This window comes from Bufo gargarizans, chromosome 2 (assembly GCF_014858855.1).
Source record: "Bufo gargarizans isolate SCDJY-AF-19 chromosome 2, ASM1485885v1, whole genome shotgun sequence".
In the NCBI taxonomy this organism is placed as follows: domain Eukaryota; kingdom Metazoa; phylum Chordata; class Amphibia; order Anura; family Bufonidae; genus Bufo; species Bufo gargarizans.
Genome location: NC_058081.1, coordinates 346,160,324 through 346,181,699, shown reverse-complemented (window position 1 = coordinate 346,181,699; position 21,376 = coordinate 346,160,324). Strand labels below are relative to the sequence as shown.

Below are 21,376 nucleotides of genomic sequence, written 5' to 3'. Positions count from 1 at the left end.
CATAATCATATAAGAAAAGTAAAGGAATATAAACATAAAAAAGGCTAGAAAAGAAAGAATATGCTTGAATAAGTATAAAAAAACATAGGTTTGTATCCCTTTAACTGTCAGCAGATTTGTACCTATAAAACTAGGTGACCTGTTAGATGTGCACTTGACAGCTGAAGACATCTCTGTTGGTCCCATATTCATATGTGCCTAAATTGCTGATAAAAATGAAGTTTAATATATGAAAATGAGCTTCTAGGAGCAAGGGGGGTGTTGCCATTACACCCAGAGGCTCTGCCCTCTCTGCAACTGCTGCACCCTCTGCACTTTCCTTGACACAGTTAGGCAGCGTAAACACCATGACACCTGGCCCTGACTTTTCCTAAAGTCAATCAAAGTGCAGAGGGTGCGGCAGTTGCAGAGAAAGCGAGGCCTCTAGGTGTGACTGCAACACCCTTTTTGCTTCTAGAGGATCATTTGCATATATTACAAACACCATGTTTCTGAACAATTCGGGCACATATGAACATGGGGCCAACACAGATGCCTTCAGCAGCCAAGTGCACATGTAACAGGTCAGCCAAGGTGATAGGTACAAATCTGCTGACAGATGTCCTTTATGGGGTTTCTGAGCTCCTCATCTACCCTCAGGATCCACGTTCCCCCACAGCCGCTGAGACTAGCACTTTGTATGGAGTCAGAAGCATAGATCTGTTCAAACTGTAGTCGCCTTGCTGGGTTACTGCAGCTCAGCCGTTTAGGTGATTGGTTTCAATGCAGGGTTTGGATGCCCACTGATATTGTTGACCTATTCTGAGGATAGCATAGGTCATCAATATCAGGAGCCTAGAAAACTCCTTTAAGGCTATATTCACACTTTCATGTGTCTACTCCAATTTCCATCGCCCTGACAGGATTATGTTATTTTGTCCTGAAAAAAATGTGGCCACATGTAGTGTAAATGCTGCACATTTTTCACAACAGAACTGAGTGTGGAGAATTTGAAGTGTTTATACTGTAGTAGCAGCAAAATGGATGAGATTTAGAAAAGTGAAATCCACACATGGTATGGATTTAAGATCTGCAGGATGTCAATTTAAGTTATGCGGATATCTGCCATGGATATCACTCTTTGCAGTGCAGTGATACTGTGATATCGGTATTGCATTAACAGATAGTATACAAATAAATACATAAAGACCTAGTAGATTTACCTTTTTCTCATGCAGATTATGGTAGTAATCATAATGATGATAACCACAGCTATGAAAGCAGCTAGGCCAGCAATTATCCCTAAAAACTTCTTATCGTCATCTTGTATTATTGGGTCTTCAGGTCCCTGTGGATAAATAAATTAAAAATTATTCCATTGAATTAAAAAAAAAAGTGTATACAGTTCCTAACCCATTATAATACTTCACCCATTTTACTTTTTACTTATTTTTTTTTTGGTTGTGCACTAAGATTGGAATGGGTATGTCACCAGATCTCCTAAAAAAAGCCTTTGCCATGCGCGATTCTGCTCAGGACAAAGGAGAGCATCTGAGCATGAAATACTCTAATGCTCATATTAGCAGGGCTGCCTGGTTGAAAATGTGGGTATGTCCGGGTTCAGCTCTAAAGCCAGACAACCCCTTTAAAAATGGAATGGGACTGCCACTATTGATAAGGACCTGTGAGTTCAAACTGCTAAGGCCAATGGGTTCAAGCTTTTAAGATCAGCATGAGGCTGGCTCTGATTTGGAGCATGTGTTGTCGTTTTTTGAGAAAAGTATGAAGGTGGTACTCCTAAGAGGGCAAATTTAGTAGGCATTGTTAAAAACCACCTCCTATTAAGAGCAAGTCTGCTGTTTATAACTAGCTGAGCTTCTCAAACCCCAGTGAAGCCAAATCAAGCCATACAATTTCCCTGCAGCAACTACTCTGGCACATGAATCAGTGTTGACATCGTGAGACACCGTTAAGGGTGGTTGCACACATAGGTTTTATAACAAAACAGCACTTTATCAGCCTGACAAGTAGGAAATTATAAAATGCCCTGCAAAGACTGTGTTTTCATAGTGCAATTTTTAGACAGTTTTCAGGAATTTGTTGGTCCTTTAGCTCATACTGGTCCGTATGTTCACATGTCCGAGCAAAAAAATAAAACATGTCCTATTATTGTCCACATTATAGACAAGCATAGGACAGTTCTATTATGGGCCGGTGCTTTCTCAAACAGCTGATCTTGGGGGTTCCCATGTGTCAGACCTCCATCGGTCAGATACTGATTGACCTATCCAGAGTTAAAATCTGTGTAAAAATCTGTATAAAACTCCCAGAAAATCCCTTTAAAATTTTTAATGGATTTTCTTTTAATACTGGATTTTATTTGAAGACACAGAGTGCTGGATTTTTCTTTTGTTCAGATAGAGCTCCGCTTGCTCCCGCCTCCATGAACAGATCTTTTCGAGTCAAGGGGATTTGAGCTAATCTAGTTTTTGCTTTTGAAATTGTAAGTCTCATCCACACGCTATGAAAAAAGCTGTATGGATTTTAAATCCAAAGCTTATCAATTCTTTCTGCAGACTTTCCCTACAGATTTTTCCTTTTGCAATGCATAGGGAGAAATCCAAGGCAAATATACCACAAAATACACATATGTAGATTTTGCTGCAAATTTTGTTGCAGATTCACGGCAAAATCTGAATATATTACATTTATACTCACAATGACATAGAGACCAAGTCTTAAAAGGTTGCCCAAAACTTCGCTGTTGCTCTGAATAATTCTAAAAAGGTAACAGGTACAGAAAACATAAAAACATATTTACAGAAGTTAAAATCAGATGGACTTTTTTTTTTAAATCGCATAGATCTTTGTGTGTAAGTATGGTGACACACAGTTTGTAGCAGTTTTTAGCCTAAGATAGCAGGAAGGAAAAGTTTAAGGTTTAAGCCCTTCCTTTATATTTCTCTTTCCCTTCTCTTGGCTCAAAAAAGTGCACCACGCTGAGTTGTCATAAGGACATATCAAAAGTTTTGCTCTGTGGCGTTCTCCTCATCCCTAGAATGAGGAGAGCGAAGTGCTCACATATCAGACTCTCTCCTCGCTGAAGGAGATAGGCTCAATAGAAGTTTATGGGCCTGTCTCAATTCTGTTCTCTGCAGAAAGAGTGCTACAGGAATGTAGGAAACTTTTCCCTATTTTTCTTCTTACTTCCATGCCCTCCTTCCTTTCTTTTCTTATCTCCTGATGCCTTCTCATTTCTCACCATCAATTTTTTTTTTTACTGTCTACCTATCGTTTGTCAAATAAATAATATACATTTTCTTGCAATGCATTATTCTTGCAAAAAAAAAACAGAAAGATGGCAGGTTCTCATTTTAATGTGACTTCTGTTTTTTATTATAAACATAGTCACTTAACATGCAGGTATATGCACTGACCTGCTCAATTCGGTTGGTGGTATAGCGGTGCCATTAGTGAATATGCAGTAAACTGTCATGATACTCTGATCACCCGCACTGAAAAAGAGAGACTTCAGTCAATGTTTTATAGGAATAAACTATATATATATATATATATATATATATATATATACACACACACACACAATTGAAACCAGAAGTTTTTACATACACTACTTAAATAGACACATATGCATGCTTTTCTCAATATCTGACATGAAATCAGAATAAACCTTTCCTGTTTTTAGTCAATTAGGATTACCATAATTATTATTATTTGGCAAATGCCAGAATACTGAGAGAGAGAGAGAGAGAGAGAGACAGAGAGAGACAGAGAGAGACAGAGAGGGAGAATGTTTTAAGACATTTTTATTACTTTCTGCAAAGTCAAAAGTTTACATACATTTTACTAATATTTGGTACCATTGCCCTTAAACTGTATGACTTGGGTCAAACATTTTGTATATCCTTCCACAAGCTTCTCACAATAGTTGGTCAGAATTTGGGCCCATTCCTCCTGACAAAACTGGTGTAACTGAGCCATGTTTGTTGGTCGCCTTGCTCGCACCTGCCTTTTCAGGTTTGCCCATACATTTTCAATAGGATTCAGATCAGGGCTTTGTGATGGCCACTCCAGAACACAGACTTTGTTATCCTTAAGCCACTTTGTAACCAGTTTGGCAGTATGCTTCGGATCATTGTCCATTTAGAAGACCCATTTCCGCCCAAGCTTTAACTTCCTGGCTGATGTCTTGAGATGTTGCTTGAGTATTTCCACATAATCTTCTTTCCTCATGATGCCATCTATTTTGTGAAGTGCACCAGTCCCTCCTGCAGCAAAACAGCCCCACAACATGATGCTGCCACCTCCGTGTTTCACAGTTGGGATGGTGTTCTTAGACTTCCAAGCGTCTCTCTTTTTGCTCCAAACGTAACGATGGTCATTATGGCCAGAAAGTTCAATTTTAGTTTAGTTTTAAAATGTAGGTCTTTTTTCCTGTGTGCATTTGCTAACAGTAATCTGGATTTTTCATGTTTATTTTGGAGCAATGGCTTCTTCCTGGCAGAGTGGCCCTTAAGCCCATGTTGATACAGTACTCGTTTCACTGTGGATATTGACACAATCTTACCAGCTTCCGCCATCATCTTCACAAGGTCTTTTGCTTTTGTTCTTGGGATGATATGCACATGTCGGACCAAAGCATGGTCATCTCTGGGACACAGAACCCGTCTCCTTCCTGAGCAGTATGATGGCTGGACATTATGATCTTGTTTGTACTTGCATATAATTGTTTGTACAGATGAACGAGGCACCTTCAGGTATCTTGAAATTGCACCCAATGTCGAGCCAAACAAGTGCAAGTCCACAATTCTTTTCCTGGTATCTTGGCTGATTTCTATAGACTTTCCCATGATGCTACACAAAGAAGCAGTGTGTTTCAGGTGTGCATTTAAATACATCCACAGGTGTGTCTCTAATTAACTCAGATGTTGCCAACAAGCCTAACAGAAGCGTCCAAACACTTGACATCATCATATGGGCAGTCCAGAATTGTTTAAAGGCATAGTAATCTTAGTGTATGTAAACTTTTGGCATTGCAGAAAGTAATAAAAATGCCTCAAAATATTCCCTCTCTCATTATTCTGGCATTTGGCAAGTAATAATAATTATGGTAATCCTAATTGACAAAAAACAGGAAAGGTTTATTCTGATTTCATGTCAGATATTGGGAAAGCATGCATATGTGTATTTTTATATAGTGTATGTAAATTTCTGGTTTCAACTGTATATATATATTGTACAGAGTGTCTTTAAAGGGGTTGGCCACTTTCTGATTATTGTTGACCAATGTGTATATAAGATAATTATATGACATTTACTAATATAGTCTTTGTTGAAATTCTGTGCCATTTTCTATATTTCATAAGGTAGGCTCCCTTGATACAAAGATACTGTACAAAGTATTTTCTGCCATCCACAAAGAGGTCCTGTCCATGAAATGGCTCCTGATGGAGGGTCATGTAAACAGGCAAATGCTTCCATTCAAACACACTGCACCTGCACTAGACCCCTAACAGAAAAAATGCAGATGACAGATAGTCTGTTTGAATTGATGAGGCATCACATGAAGGTGATTTACCTGGTCACATGACCCTCCATAAGCAGCCATCTTATGCACAGGACCTCTGTGTGGACAGCACAAAAAATTTGCAAACAAGGGGGCATACCTTATGAAATATAGCAAATGGTGCAGATTTTCATCAAAGACTATATTAATAAGTGCCATATAATCATATTACAAATACATAGGTTAACAGTAACCAGAAAGTGGACAACCCCTTTAATTTCATTCAAAAATTCTTCCTCATAAACTCACAGAATTGCACACATCATCAATACTAAAATATAACATATTAACAATTACATTTTTTTGTAATTTTAAATATATCTGATCTGACGTTGGAACAAATCCCTAATTTTAAAATTTGTAGTTTCATATAATATATACTTTACCAGGACCACTTAGAAGAGGTAACTAGGTAAAACGTGTGCCTATGGTAGGCTTTGCATGAAAGTTGTTCCCGAAATTAGCATTGACTCTCATAGTCTAAAATCACACCACAGTAATCTTTTTGGATAGATTCAGGAAAGGTTCTATACCATTAATGAGCTATTGACATTCAACAATTCTAAAACTACCACTTAATGATGCTCAACATGCAAAATTGCTCTGACTTAAAAGTAGAATTTTACATCAAATTATGACAAATGGTAAAGATTAATCAGGTCTCCATTCAGGCGTAGCACAATAAGCAACAGGGCTTTATTCAGAAATAACAGCACAACATTACGTTGTGCATTTTCACTATGTATCTTTCATTACAATCTCTGGGAAATGCCTAAAACAGGCTTCATGTATGGATCTGTAATGCAGCACCCATAGTCACTCTCGCAACTAGGGCATGGCCTGACAGATTTACTATAATTTATGCCAGGAACTGAACTGTAAATGAAAGATCAAATCCATGCCAGCTCCTTTTTTCTGCTATTCAAGTGAATTGGTCCTGCCTCTGCATATGGCGACCCTAAGGTCGGTGCCCGTGCATTGCGGACCGCAATTTGCAGTCCACAGCATGGACCCAGCTGACACACGTTTGTGTGCATGAGCTCTAAGGCTGAGTTCACACTTCAGTTACTTGGTCAGTTATTTCCATCAATTACTGTGAGCCAAAACCAGTAGTGAAGCCTTCACAGAGATAAGGTATAATGAAAAGATCTGCTCCTATTCTGTGCTTTTGACCCGCACCTAGTTTTGGCGCACAATAACTGATGGAAACTTATGACCAAATAACTGACTAAAGTGTGACCTTGGCCTTAAGATTCATAAGCCTCTATAAATTTGGCACATCTCATTCCAGTCCACCTCTTATTGACTATCGTATATAATACCTTACTCTTTATAAATTCCCTCCAGAGTTCTTTGCTTCTGGACGTATACTTAATCCATGCAAAATAATGCCATGCCCTACTGAATGTGATATTACAAATATATTCTCTTATAGAAGCATTCCCTCAAATGAAAAATATGGCAGAAAACACAGTGTTCATAATTTGGAGTCTTTGGACCCATGCAGCCATATTTTAGTCTCTTTGCACCTAACTTTGCTGGGTGCATAAGCTTAAAGCCCTATTTATTTTTGGTAGCCTTCATCTAAGGCTACTTTCACACTTGCTGCAGCAGGGTCCGGCTGGATGTTCTGGTGGAGAAACAACCTGCCGGATCCTTTCTAACGCTAGCCCACCGTACTTCTGGAAGTCCGGCCCCCCCCCCATTATAGTATAGTGCGGCGGCACTGTGGGCTAGCGTTCACACGGGTGCCGCAAGTGTGAAAGTAGCCTTAGTCATGACCCCTGCTTATATATTTTACATTTCTGGGAGTCAGTACAGGACTTATTTTAAAGGGAACCCATCACCATGAAATTGCAGTGTAATCTGCCAGCAGTGGGTTATAGCAGGGTTCACCAACTCCAGTCCTCAGGGCCCACTTGCCGGTCAGGATTTAGGAGTTTCCCACAGAATGAATACCTGTGGTAAATCCTGATGGATGGACACAAATTATATCAGCTGCCCAATACTAAGGAAATCCTGAAAACATGGCTGGCAGGTGGGCCCTGAGGCCTGGAGTTGAGGACCACTGCGTTATAAAGGAGGAGGCGCTGAGCTGATACATAGTTTTATTAGAAAAGATTCAATATAACTTCTGCTCATCCTAGGATTTAAAGTGAAGGAGGCAGTCCTATCAGTGACTGACAGCCTTCCCTCTATGACTGTGTATACAGAGAGAGCTGTCAGTCACTGACTGAAGACAAGGATTCGGTCCTATCAGTGATTGACAGCCTTCCCTCTTTGACTGTGTATACAGAGATAGCTGTCAGTCACTGACTGAAGACAAGGATTCGGTCCTATCAGTGACTGACAGCCTTCCCTCTATGACTGTGTATACAGAGATAGCTGTCAGTCACTGACTGAAGACAAGGATTCGGTCCTATCAGTGATGACAGCCTTCCCTCTATGACTGTGTATACAGAGATAGCTGTCAGTCACTGACTGAAGACAAGGATTCGGTCCTATCAGTGACTGACAACTTCCCTCTATGACTGTGTATACAGAGATAGCTGTCAGTCACTGACTGAAGACAAGGATTCGGTCCTATCAGTGACTGACAGCCTTCCCTCTATGACTGTGTATACAGAGATAGCTGTCAGTCACTGACTGAAGACAAGGATTCGGTCCTATCAGTGATGACAGCCTTCCCTCTATGACTATGTATACAGAGATAGCTGTCAGTCACTGACTGAAGACAAGGATTCGGTCCTATCAGTGACTGACAGCCTTCCCTCTATGACTGTGTATACAGAGATAGCTGTCAGTCACTGCCTGAAGACAAGGATTCGGTCCTATCGGTGATGACAGCCTTCCCTTTATGACTGTGTATACAGAGATAGCTGTCAGTCACTGACTGAAGACAAGGATTCGGTCCTATCAGTGACTGACAGCCTTCCCTCTATGACTGTGTATACATAGATAGCTGTCAGTCACTGACTGAAGAAAAGGATTCGGTCCTATCAGTGACTGACAGCCTTCCCTCTATTACTATGTATACAGAGATAGCTGTCAGTCACTGACTGAAGACAAGGATTCGGTCCTATCAGTGACTGACAGCCTTCCCTCTATGACTATGTATACAGAAATAGCTGTCAGTCACTGACTGAAGACAAGGATTCGGTCCTATCAGTGATGACAGCCTTACCTCTATGACTGTGTATACAGAGAGAGCTGTCAGTCACTGACTGAAGACAAGGATTCGGTCCTATCAGTGATGACAGCCTTCCCTCTATGACTGTGTATATAGAGATAGCTGTCAGTCACTGACTGAAGACAAGGATTCGGTCCTATCAGTGACTGACAACCTTCCCTCTATGACTGTGTATATAGAGATAGCTGTCAGTCACTGACTGAAGACAAGGATTCGGTCCTATCAGTGATGACAGCCTTGCCTCTATGACTGTGTATACAGAGATAGCTGTCAGTCACTGACTGAAGACAAGGATTCGGTCCTATCAGTGACTGACAGCCTTCCCTCTATGTATACAGAGATAGCTGTCAGTCACTGACTGAAGACAAGGATTCGGTCCTATCAGTGTCTGACAGCCTTCCCTCTATGACTGTGTATACATAGATAGCTGTCAGTCACTGACTGAAGACAAGGATTCGGTCCTATCAGTGACTGACAGCCTTCCCTCTATGACTGTGTATACAGAGATAGCTGTCAGTCACTGACTGAAGACAAGGATTCGGTCCTATCAGTGACTGACAGCCTTCCCTCTATGACTATGTATACAGAGATAGCTGTCAGTCACTGACTGAAGACAAGGATTCGGTCCTATCAGTGATGACAGCCTTCCCTCTATGACTATGTATACAGAGATAGCTGTCAGTCACTGACTGAAGACAAGGATTCGGTCCTATCAGTGACTGACAGCCTTCCCTCTATGACTGTGTATACAGAGAAAGCTGTCAGTCACTGACTGAAGACAAGGATTCGGTCCTATCAGTGATGACAGCCTTCCCTCTATGACTGTGTATACAGAGATAGCTGTCAGTCACTGACTGAAGACAAGGATTCGGTCCTATCAGTGATGACAGCCTTCCCTCTATGACTGTGTATACAGAGATAGCTGTCAGTCACTGACTGAAGACAAGGATTCGGTCCTATCAGTGACTGACAGCCTTCCCTCTATGACTGTGTATACAGAGATAGCTGTCAGTCACTGACTGAAGACAAGGATTTGGTCCTATCAGTGACTGACAGCCTTCCCTCTATGACTGTGTATACAGAGATAGCTGTCAGTCACTGACTGAAGACAAGGATTCGGTCCTATCAGTGACTGACAGCCTTCCCTCTATGACTGTGTATACAGAGATAGCTGTCAGTCACTGACTGAAGACAAGGATTCGGTCCTATCAGTGATGACAGCCTTCCCTCTATGACTGTGTATACAGAGATAGCTGTCAGTCACTGACTGAAGACAAGGATTCGGTCCTATCAGTGACTGACAACTTCCCTCTATGACTGTGTATACAGAGATAGCTGTCAGTCACTGACTGAAGACAAGGATTCGGTCCTATCAGTGACTGACAACTTCCCTCTATGACTGTGTATACAGAGATAGCTGTCAGTCACTGACAGAAGACAAGGATTCGGTCCTATCAGTGACTGACAGCCTTCCCTCTATGACTATGTATACAGAGATAGCTGTCAGTCACTGCCTGAAGACAAGGATTCGGTCCTATCAGTGACTGACAGCCTTCCCTCTATGACTGTGTATACAGAGATAGCTGTCAGTCACTGACTGAAGACAAGGATTCGGTCCTATCAGTGATGACAGCCTTCCCTCTATGACTGTGTATACAGAGATAGCTGTCAGTCACTGACTTAAGACAAGGATTCGGTCCTATCAGTGACTGACAACTTCCCTCTATGACTGTGTATACAGAGATAGCTGTCAGTCACTGACTGAAGACAAGGATTCGGTCCTATCAGTGACTGACAACTTCCCTCTATGACTGTGTATACAGAGATAGCTGTCAGTCACTGACTGAAGACAAGGATTCGGTCCTATCAGTGACTGACAACTTCCCTCTATGACTGTGTATACAGAGATAGCTGTCAGTCACTGACTGAAGACAAGGATTCGGTCCTATCAGTGACTGACAGCCTTCCCTCTATGACTATGTATACAGAGATAGCTGTCAGTCACTGCCTGAAGACAAGGATTCGGTCCTATCAGTGACTGACAGCCTTCCCTCTATGACTGTGTATACAGAGATAGCTGTCAGTCACTGACTGAAGACAAGGATTCGGTCCTATCAGTGTCTGACAGCCTTCCCTCTATGACTGTGTATACATAGATAGCTGTCAGTCACTGACTGAAGACAAGGATTCGGTCCTATCAGTGATGACAGCCTTCCCTCTATGACTATGTATACAGAGATAGCTGTCAGTCGCTGACTGAAGACAAGGATTCGGTCCTATCAGTGATGACAGCCTTCCCTCTATGACTATGTATACAGAGATAGCTGTCAGTCACTGACTGAAGACAAGGATTCGGTCCTATCAGTGACTGACAGCCTTCCCTCTATGACTGTGTATACAGAGAAAGCTGTCAGTCACTGACTGAAGACAAGGATTCGGTCCTATCAGTGATGACAGCCTTCCCTCTATGACTGTGTATACAGAGATAGCTGTCAGTCACTGACTGAAGACAAGGATTCGGTCCTATCAGTGACTGACAGCCTTCCCTCTATGACTATGTATACAGAGATAGCTGTCAGTCACTGACTGAAGACAAGGATTCGGTCCTATCAGTGATGACAGCCTTCCCTCTATGACTGTGTATACAGAGATAGCTGTCAGTCACTGACTGAAGACGAGGATTCGGTCCTATCAGTGACTGACAGCCTTCCCTCTATGACTGTGTATACAGAGATAGCTGTCAGTCACTGACTGAAGACAAGGATTTGGTCCTATCAGTGACTGACAGCCTTCCCTCTATGACTGTGTATACAGAGATAGCTGTCAGTCACTGACTGAAGACAAGGATTCGGTCCTATCAGTGACTGACAGCCTTCCCTCTATGACTATGTATACAGAGATAGCTGTCAGTCACTGACTGAAGACAAGGATTCGGTCCTATCAGTGACTGACAGCCTTCCCTCTATGACTGTGTATACAGAGATAGTTGTCAGTCACTGATAGGACCGCTTCCTAGACTTAAAAGCTCAGAATGAGCAGGAATTTAAATGTGTAAATTACAAGTTAAACTGAATATTTTCCCATAAAACGATACATCAGTCTGCTCAGCAAATCCTGCTCTATAACATGCTGCCTGCAGCTTAGATTCCATGTTCAACATAACATGTTCCCTTTAACTAATTTTCATAGATTTTTTTCATCCAAAAAATTCACCCAAACTGCAACAGCCTCCTTGCAATCTGATACATCATAATGTCCTTACGTTCGGTTATTTTGCTTCAGACAGGAAATACAACCTAAAAATCACAGACTACCTTCTCTTCTACTCTTCTGTCACTAATATAAATAGGTAATAGGCAATATATTTTATTCATATATTAGAAAATTGAAGATATAACTTATTTTACAATGTGCTTTTCCCAGCATTAGCAACTGAATCTGCGGGGTTATTTCAGTGGGAGTCACTGGGGGACCCATATGTTGACTTAGGCTTACCCAAACCTGACAACCTCACATTTCACTTTACTTGGTTTCACATAAACAATTGACTTGGGCAAAATGTAAATGCACTTAGAGTATATCAATAGAACTTGTCAGGTACAGCTCCATGAACAGATGGAGATAAAGTTGTTATTTTTCTGAAACTTTGTTACATTTTATGCAGTTTGCAATTTGTAACATACTGTATTACTGAATATTGCGTATTTTGTTCTGCCAACTGTTCCTTTCCAAATGTTGAGAACAATATGGTCCATTTTAAAGCTAATTAAATCTAGACGATACCTTTGTCACATGTAATGTCTGTACTACTCTACAAATCTCATATTTCATTTATGACTGAAATATTTGTCTGAAAAAAATAATACAATACCCAATGTAGAGACCTCCACTTTGTATGAAGAATAAATGAATGATCATATCACTGCACTGTTGTTTATTAAGCTTACCGAATGGCTCTTTTTACAGCATCCGCTGATTCAATCCCGGCCACAAATACTGTAGAGCCTGTTGCTTTTGCAATTTCCCTGTCACACAAAAATATCACATATAATATCAATAAATGATAATGCAGTTCATTAGATGAAATTCTGAGATGAATGAATATTATTCCCTGTGTACAAAAAAATCAAAAGGGACCTTGTAGCTATCGAAAAATGTTATATATTTTTGACACTAGATAAAAATCTCATATTGTTCATGGGACTCAATCTCTACTTCAATGTGGGCATGGCCATCTTTTGTCTACATTTAGGAAGCTGAAATTCACAATTCTGGTCCATAAAAGATAAGACCAAATTAGTGTTGGTCTACAGTTTTTGGTGGACAGCTTTTTGTTGCATTGGGACACATTTTTGGCTCAGTGAAACAAAATGTTGCCACTAAGACTAAATTCAAATCTACGTTTGTTAAATCTCATAGTCTGCTCCTCTCCTGGGAGTTACCGAATCCAGCATAGCCGGACATCATCAGGTACTGCCGCATCCCCATTCACTAGAATAGGTTTCAGCAGTGATCCAGCAGGCTGCCAGAATAAATGCAGCAGTATACAGCTATATTTTTCCAGTAGAAAGCTGACATTTATGCAGGAAACCCACAAGATCCCATTAAAGTGAATGGGAATTCTCCTGCGCCCGGCAGTGTCCAGCTATGCCGGATAAGGTAACTCCGGTAGTCTGCTCCTCTGCATTACCAAATGGAAATGTGAACCTAAACTAAGCCGACAAATAGATGGTATAAACTAGACTACACAGTCTAAAGATGCACCAGGTTTATTATCCAGCATCAGCCATGTGATAAACTTAGCATATTTCCAGACTGTCTGTCTAAGTTTACTCCATGTAAAATTATACAGGATTGTGTTAAAAGTTGGACATTCTTTTTAAAGTAATTATACTGACTAGAAGAGTGCCAACCAGATCATGACATTACACTGTTAAAATGAGGTGGTTGTCATTGCCTTCTTGTGCAGTTTCTAATAGAGTGGGTATATTTGTATAAATCACTAAATGGATTTTCTAAGACTTTTGATATTTATGGCCTGCCCTTAGGCCATCAAAATCATATCGGTTGGGATCCTACCCCCATTGATCAGATGATTAAGGGTGCCCCCATTGAGCACTTTGGCCAATGTTTACAAGTCAAAGCTTTGTACATTTTATAGCAGATGTGCCTGGTATTACAGCTCAGTCCCATTTAATTGAGCTCCAAAGAGCCACTAAAAAATGTAATGAGCTGTGCCTCAAAACAATGAAATGGCCACCGTTGCTCTTTCAGTCAGCTGATGGCATGGGTGTCAAGAGTTGGTCCCCCACCACATAGTAACTGCAAAATGTACTGAGCTGTGCCTGGTAAACAATAAAGGGGATACCATAGCCCCTTCAGTCAGCTAATTGGCACAGATGTCAAGAGTTGAGCCACCACCACATAGCCAGTGCAAAATGTACAGGGCAGTGTCTGGTAAACAAGGTCGGAGATGCTGCTGCTCCTACAAATGATCTGATTGGCTGAGGTTTCGCGAGTTGACCCCCCATTGATCAGATTTTAAGGCTGGACCATTAATATAAATTTTCCAGTAAACCACTTTAATTTAGTTAAAGAGTACTTAAACTATTCCAAAAACCTCTTCTTAAAATGTTCTAAATTGCCCAAAAATTAGTTTTTGTAATGTACTTAATGCTGTTTTACTAATCAAATAGTTATCCAAAGTCATGGGTGCTATTACGTCTTAAAATCATTATTGTAGTACAGCTCTGACATCGGTACAGGGGTAGCAATTCTGCTGAGCCAGAATTCAGCCATACCCGAGGGGAGCACAGGCAGGTGTAGCTTTGTGTGCTCCAGTCTGTGCAGTGTTCCCTGTGACCCCCAACTCCATACTCCAGTACACCAACATGTGAGTGATGTAGTAGAATAATGATTTTAATATGCAGTAGCATCCAGGACTTTGGGTGCTTATTTGATTAGTAAAACAGTATTATTGATTAATAAAGTGCATTACAAAAATCATTTTTAGGCAATTTAGGAGGTTTTTGAAAAGTTTAGTTAGGGGTGTCTCATTTCAGCATATTATAATTATCATGTAAAGAAAGTTAATACAAGACACTTACAAATGTATTGTGATTGTCCATAGGATCTCCTTTGCTGGCTTGGTTCATTTTTCCATCACATTATATACTTGTCGATTCCACGGGTATGGCCACTAGTGATGAGCGGCAGGGGTCATATTCGAATTCGCAATATTTCACGAATATTTTGTAGAATATTCTTCGAATATTCACAAATTCGAATGTTTGTAATATTCTATGATTTTTTTTACTCGGAAAATCGGCAGGATAATGATTGTGTAATATGCGAATTTTCGTAATTTGAATTTTCGTATTCGAATTTTTTATTGCGAATTTTTCAACTTACAACTATTAGACAAAGAAGATTATAGCATTATATTAGCTAAATTGCTCTATATTCTATTTTTTTTTCGAATATTCGCTATATTGCTATAACTTAGTCTTTTCGATTATTCGTAATATTCTAAAACAAGAATATATAGCGAATATTCGAAAAAAACGAATATAGTGTAATTTAGCCAATATAGTGCTATAATCTTCTTTGTCTAATAGTTGTAATTTTTTTCTCATCTGAAGTTCAGATTGGAAAAAAATTACAACTATAAAAAAAAAAAGATTATAGCACTATATTAGCTAAATTGCTCTATATTCGTTTTTTTGAATATTTGCTATATTGCTATAACTTCGTTTTTTTCGTATATTTGTAATATATTCTAAAACAAGAATATATAGCAATATAGCAAATATTCGAAAAAAAAAGAATATAGAGCAAAATTCGCAAACACTACTACTCCTAAAGTCAAGTATATTGCAGCCTTCTTATTGGCCCACAAGCTAGAAGCAGGGAGGGATCATGTGTACTGATTTAAAAAAATAATAATAATCGAATAAAAAAAGAAAAAAAAAAAAAAATATTCGAAATTACGAATATATATAACTATATTCCCGAATTTTCGAAGTACCTATATTCGCGATAAAAATTCGAAATTCGAATATTCGTGATCAACACTAATGGCCACCTCTGCAGAGGAGATATAAGGTGGCTGGGACAGGAGCTGCTGCGCATGCGTGTCTATGTGTCTATGTTCACTCTCATGGTCCCAGCCATCTGAGAGGCCATCACCTTTTCCTATAGTGTGCAAGCACGACCCGACCACCACTGATGGATTGCAGGGTGGTCATAACCATGGATACAAGCAGTGTATAATGTGATGGAAGCAATATGGACAGTCACAATACATTAATAAGTGCCTTGTATTAACTCTGTCTACAAGATAAATACCATTTGCTGAAGTGAAACAATTCCTTTAAATAAACCTGCTTCAATAAAACAATACATCTAAAGCAGACATGTTTTTTGCACTAAGTGTGGGGGTATGGAAGCTGCGTGCTTCTGAATAACTATTCAATAAGACTCCTATATGAAATATATAGACTCTTACCCAATGATCAATGGCGAGTTTGCAGTCAGCTCATCAACAGACTTTGAGAATCGCAGTACCACTCTATAGGACTCATCTATTGTAAATATCTGTTGGTTAAGAAATAGAAATACATTAACATATGAAAATGAACAAATAGGCTGGTAGAATCCAGATCTCAAGATCTGAAAGTATAATAATATGCAGCAAGGCCACGCACACAGGCTCACATTTCTATCTCTTGTGCAAAAGCCTAATTAAGTGCTAGAAGGAGACTGAACCCTAAGGGCCGTTTCACACGAGCGGATGCCATGCGTGGCATCCGCTCCGTGAAAGAGTGCCAAGACCCGCTGCAGACTGCAGAGGCACGGAGCAGTAACATGACTGTTAATGCTCCGTGCCTCTCTGTGATCTCTTTACTACGAAATCACAGTGACAACTGTGATTTCGTAGTAAAGAGATCACAGAGAGGCACGGAGCATTAACAGTCATGTTACTGCTCCGTGCCTCTGCAGTCTGCAGCGGGTCTTGGCACTCTTTCACGGAGCGGATGCCACGCACGGCATCCGCTCGTGTGAAACGGCCCTAACTACAGAAAATAAAATTACAGAAAAAAGTGAATACAAAGAAAAATAGAGACTAAAAATACGGCAAATATGTGGAGGTCAAGCTGAAGGAAGGATGGGCAGAGGATGGAGGAAAAAGGGCATTGCTTATATTTGCCTTTGGTCTAAAACCTGAGAACAAAAGTAAGGTTCTGGCACCAATTGCATTGTAGAGGATGTGCTGAACATAGCTACTTCAGGTGAAGTTCCAGCTGGTGTTTGTGTGCACAGCAGTGTTTGTTGTGCAGGCGGTGTTTGTTTTCCCTGTATAACATTAGTGGGGGGGGGAGGGGGGTAGGATTTTTCTTAGGGGAACAAATAATTTTTGCAGTGGTCAACTGTTGGTTGTCTACATAGTGTGTGTGTACTAGCAATAGTGGGGAATTTGATTTCTTCCTTGGGAAATAAAGCTTTTTTGGATTGCAGGCAGCCAGTGGTATGTACAATGCATTAGTAGGGGGAATAAATGATGTATATAGCAGCCAATCACTGGCATCTGCACCATGTCTGTGCAGTGTCCTGAAACACACTTCTTAATACCGTGATCGTGTTTCATGTATGTAAATTGTGCTTGTGAATGAGTTCCAATAAAGTTGCATAGGGAGGTTTTATCAAGCCTCCCAGGCTGACTCCGCCTTGCACACAGTACAGAGGAGAAGAAGGAGGTCAGTGTGTGTGTGTGTGTGTGTGTGTGATGTCTGAGGAAAAGCTACACCTCAGCAGCCACCTTGAAGAGTTGCAAAAACTCCATAGTTAGTTCCATGCACCAGCCCATAGAAGGGAAAGATTACAAAAGAACCAGGCAACTCAGGGAGGGAGTGAGAATATTGTCAAAGGAAGATAACTGTAGTTTATCAGGCTCTAGTCTCCTTTGCATTAGGTGGAGAGATTCTAAGCTACAAGCTACCCAACATAACCAAGGACAGAAAGGCCATTTGTCAGAATATAGTATTCCTAGAGAGAATACAGAAGTATATGAATATACAGTACCGCAGAGATATTACATCCCTCCAACCTGGAGAAACAAGGGAGAAAGATTGATTGTCATAGAAAACTGCTCCTTATGCGACTTCTGGGAACTAATCTTAATCACTGTAAAAGCTGCCTTGCTGTAAATGGCTTTTGCATACATTAATGATGATGACCTTTGGATCAGCTTCAGTAAAGTTCCGAGAGTTTGTTAAAAAAAACTTGGTCTCCTTATTCTACATCATCTCCTAATTGCACCTCACGGTGCTGGCATCACGAACACAGGGGCACAGCCACCAAAGCACCCTAAGCATACCCACTACCATCTAGTGCACCTCAACTTCCATCTGGCTGGTGTTCCCTGCAATAGAGAGTGCCCCGGAGGATTTAGTGCTGTCTTCCTCATCACTGCAAACCGTGCACTCACATACTGCCCCTGCGGTCCAATCCGCTGCATAATTTTGGCATCCATGAACAGAATCTAAATCCTTTGTGCCTTAGTATAAACAATATATAGGTGCTCTCAGATCACTGCTGAAGCTTACAGCATCTTTAAAACAAAAAACAAATAAGTGACTGTATTGCATTTATTTGCTGCTGGTAAAATAGGGGTTAATCGGCCATCTTGTTTTTGCTCTCCGCGTACTGAGGGAGACAAACAGCCTGCCTCCACAGAGGAACAAAAGTATTTAAGTGCAAGTTCCTAGGAGGACAGAAAAACCAGCTGTACCCATAGAGGAAGTGAAAGCAGCTCGACCTTGAAAATAAAAAAAGAGTGTTCCAACTCCCCTGCAGCCTGAGAATCATCCATGAATGTCAGAATGAGTGCAGTTGGGAAAATTAACCTTAATAAGGACTGTTTGGGATCACAATCTGCCTTACAGAGCACCATACTCCTCTATATTAAGCTGTCACAGCGACTCTTAAAGGGTCAGACTCCTACAAAGTAGTGGTTGCCCATAGCAACGCAACACAAAAAGTATGTAAAATCATATTTAATATGCATTATATTGAACGACTGTCATTGCCATGTCTGAACAAGGGGATAGTGAGCAGCTTGTTCTCAGCAGGTTCCCTGCAGCAGCCGCAGCTAGTTTCGGCACAGCGCCAGCCGCTGCAGCACCAGCATCATGCCCTTAACAATGCCTTATTTTCTAGGAGCACCCTGGTTCCCACGATATGCTAGGGAAGCTCATGCTTTAAGGGAATTTAAAGATTTTTTTTGTTGTCAATATTCAGATTGTACCCTGTGTCAGCAGAACAGCAAATGCAAATCCTCATTGCACAATTGGAAGGAGCCACCCTCAGAGAAGTGAAATCCTGGCCAAGCTCAGAAAAAAAAACAGTGGAGCAGATATTTGAATGACCCTACACCACGTTTCAATCCAAGACTGTTTCAGAGGTCAAGATGAGATTCTTCAGCAAGAGACAGCCGCCTGGTGAGTCACTCAGAGACTTTGCATTATCCTTACAGAAAACCCTGCAAGCTGTTATACAGGTAGACCCCCATAAAGCAGAGGATCAAGATAAAACACTGAGAGAACAATTCATTGAAGGTGTTAGGGCAGAAACCTTAAAGAGCCAGTTAAAGATGTTAGCTGCACAGCATCCAAGTTCTACTTTTCTAAAACTTCTAAGAGCTAGCTATCAGTATTCTGGGGAAAGACCCACAACCAGAGCCTGCTAGGCCTGCTGAAATGTCTGTGAATAAGCTATATCTCCAAAATGTCACCCTATAGTCAGTCAGGAAGCCCAAGCTCCAGTTCCTGATGCAGTTGCTGCCTTGACAGATCAAGTCAACTTCCTAACCAAAAGTCTGGAGAAAGTATGCCAAAAATTGGAACAGTGGGAGAAACCCTTATTGCTGGAGGATGAGACACCGTTACCAAGGAAACATTACCCTCCTGATGATAAAGCGACTTATCCCAGAAACAATTGTAGACGTCCTACTGACCGCTTTAACGAGAAAAGCGACCCATTTGTAGATACTGTCACAAGCCAGGCCATACAGAAATTATGTGCTGGCAGTTAAAAGGTCAATCCCCGAGGCCAAGGACCGCCCTCTGGAGGTAAAGCAGTAGGTCCAGAAGATCCTAGTTGGATGCCCAGATATGTAGGATCCTGTCCAGAAGTGGTTCTCCGAATCAATGGGGTTCTCTTTGTTGCCTTATTGGACACCGGGTCTCATATCACAACTATCCAACAGACTGCATTTCAGAAATACTGGGACCACAACCAGCTGACACAGCCACCCGAATCCTGGCTGAGCATTATAGCCAGCAATGGTAAACCCATGCCAGTGCATGGGTACTGGGAGCCAACTCTTCAAGTGGGAGGAACCACACTACCCCAACAAGGTATCATTGTTGTACAAGTCAGGGAAGATAACAACCCTCCAGTAGTCCTAGCAATGAACATCCTTAGGAACTGTTATACAGAAATGCTTGAAGCTTTACACAAGTCCATGCCTACCACTTCACCTGCCTCCAAAAAGGTGATGCAACAAATCATCCATTTATAAAATGCACAACAGAAATTTTTTAACGAAAAAGGAGAGATTTGCTGTGCTCGAATCAAAGGTAACCAACCAGTGATTCTGTAACCCAATACTGAAACACTCCTATGGTGCCGAGCCGCTCCAGAAATCCAAGGCCAAGACTACCAAGCCCTAGTAGAACCTATCAACCTAGAAGACCATCATCTAGTCCGAGCTGCAAGAAGCCTAGTGACCATTTCTCAATGTAAAGTGCCAATTCGTCTCCTGAACTTAAGTAGTAGCAGTATAACCTTGACCAAGCACTACCCTGTTGCTCAGTTTATACAAGTCACTTTTCAAGATGTTATGAGTGTTCCTGCAGCTACGACTGAACAGTCTACTCGGAAGCTGAATACTCAAGATTATACTCCAAATACATTATGGTGGACAGAACTCAATGTGGGAGATACTTCTACACCTGAGAAACTAATTGAAGGAGTCTTAAAAGTTGTGAAGGATCATCATCAAGCCTTCAGTAAACATCCTTCAGATTATGGAGAGGTCACTGTAATCAAGCACACCATCCGTACCGGTTCACACCCTCCAATCAAAGAAAGGCACTGGCCTATACCACCAACTATGTACCAATCTGTGAAAAAGATGATCCAGGAGATAAAAGATTCAAAAATCAAAGGCAGACATAGTCCATGGGCTAGACCTCTAGTCCTTGTCCGAAAGAAAGATAGTAACATTCGATTCTGTGTGGACTACAGGAAGATTAATAAAATTACCCACAAGGATGCCTATCCTTTACCAAGAATTGAAGAGTCCTTGACAGCATTAGGGTACTCAGCTTACTTTTTAACTCTGGATTTAACCAGTGGGTACTGGCAGGTACCCATGGCTTCTGAAGATCGTGAAAAAACTGCATTTACTACCCCTATGGGTCTATTTGAATTCAACTATATGCCATTTGGACTTTGCAATGCACCTGGAACTTTCCAAAGACTAATCGAACGCTGTTTAGGCCACAAGAACTTTGAAACTGTCTTGTATACCTATATGATGTCATCGTCTACTCTAA

At 40.9% G+C, this 21,376-nt stretch overlaps 1 protein-coding gene across 2 annotated transcripts in view; it reads right to left on the bottom strand.

The window, feature by feature from the left end:
• CDHR2 (cadherin related family member 2) overlaps nt 1-21,376 on the bottom strand; it is a 226,687-nt gene that overhangs the window by 35,016 nt on the left and 170,295 nt on the right. For both annotated transcript variants that reach the window (XM_044277398.1, XM_044277397.1), the window contains exons 24-28: nt 16,264-16,352; nt 12,704-12,781; nt 3,417-3,494; nt 2,698-2,758; nt 1,203-1,327 (exon numbers count right to left, since the gene is read on the bottom strand). In XM_044277398.1, coding sequence (XP_044133333.1) covers nt 1,203-1,327; nt 2,698-2,758; nt 3,417-3,494; nt 12,704-12,781; nt 16,264-16,352 — 431 coding nt within the window. The remainder of the gene's footprint in view (nt 1-1,202; nt 1,328-2,697; nt 2,759-3,416; nt 3,495-12,703; nt 12,782-16,263; nt 16,353-21,376) is intronic.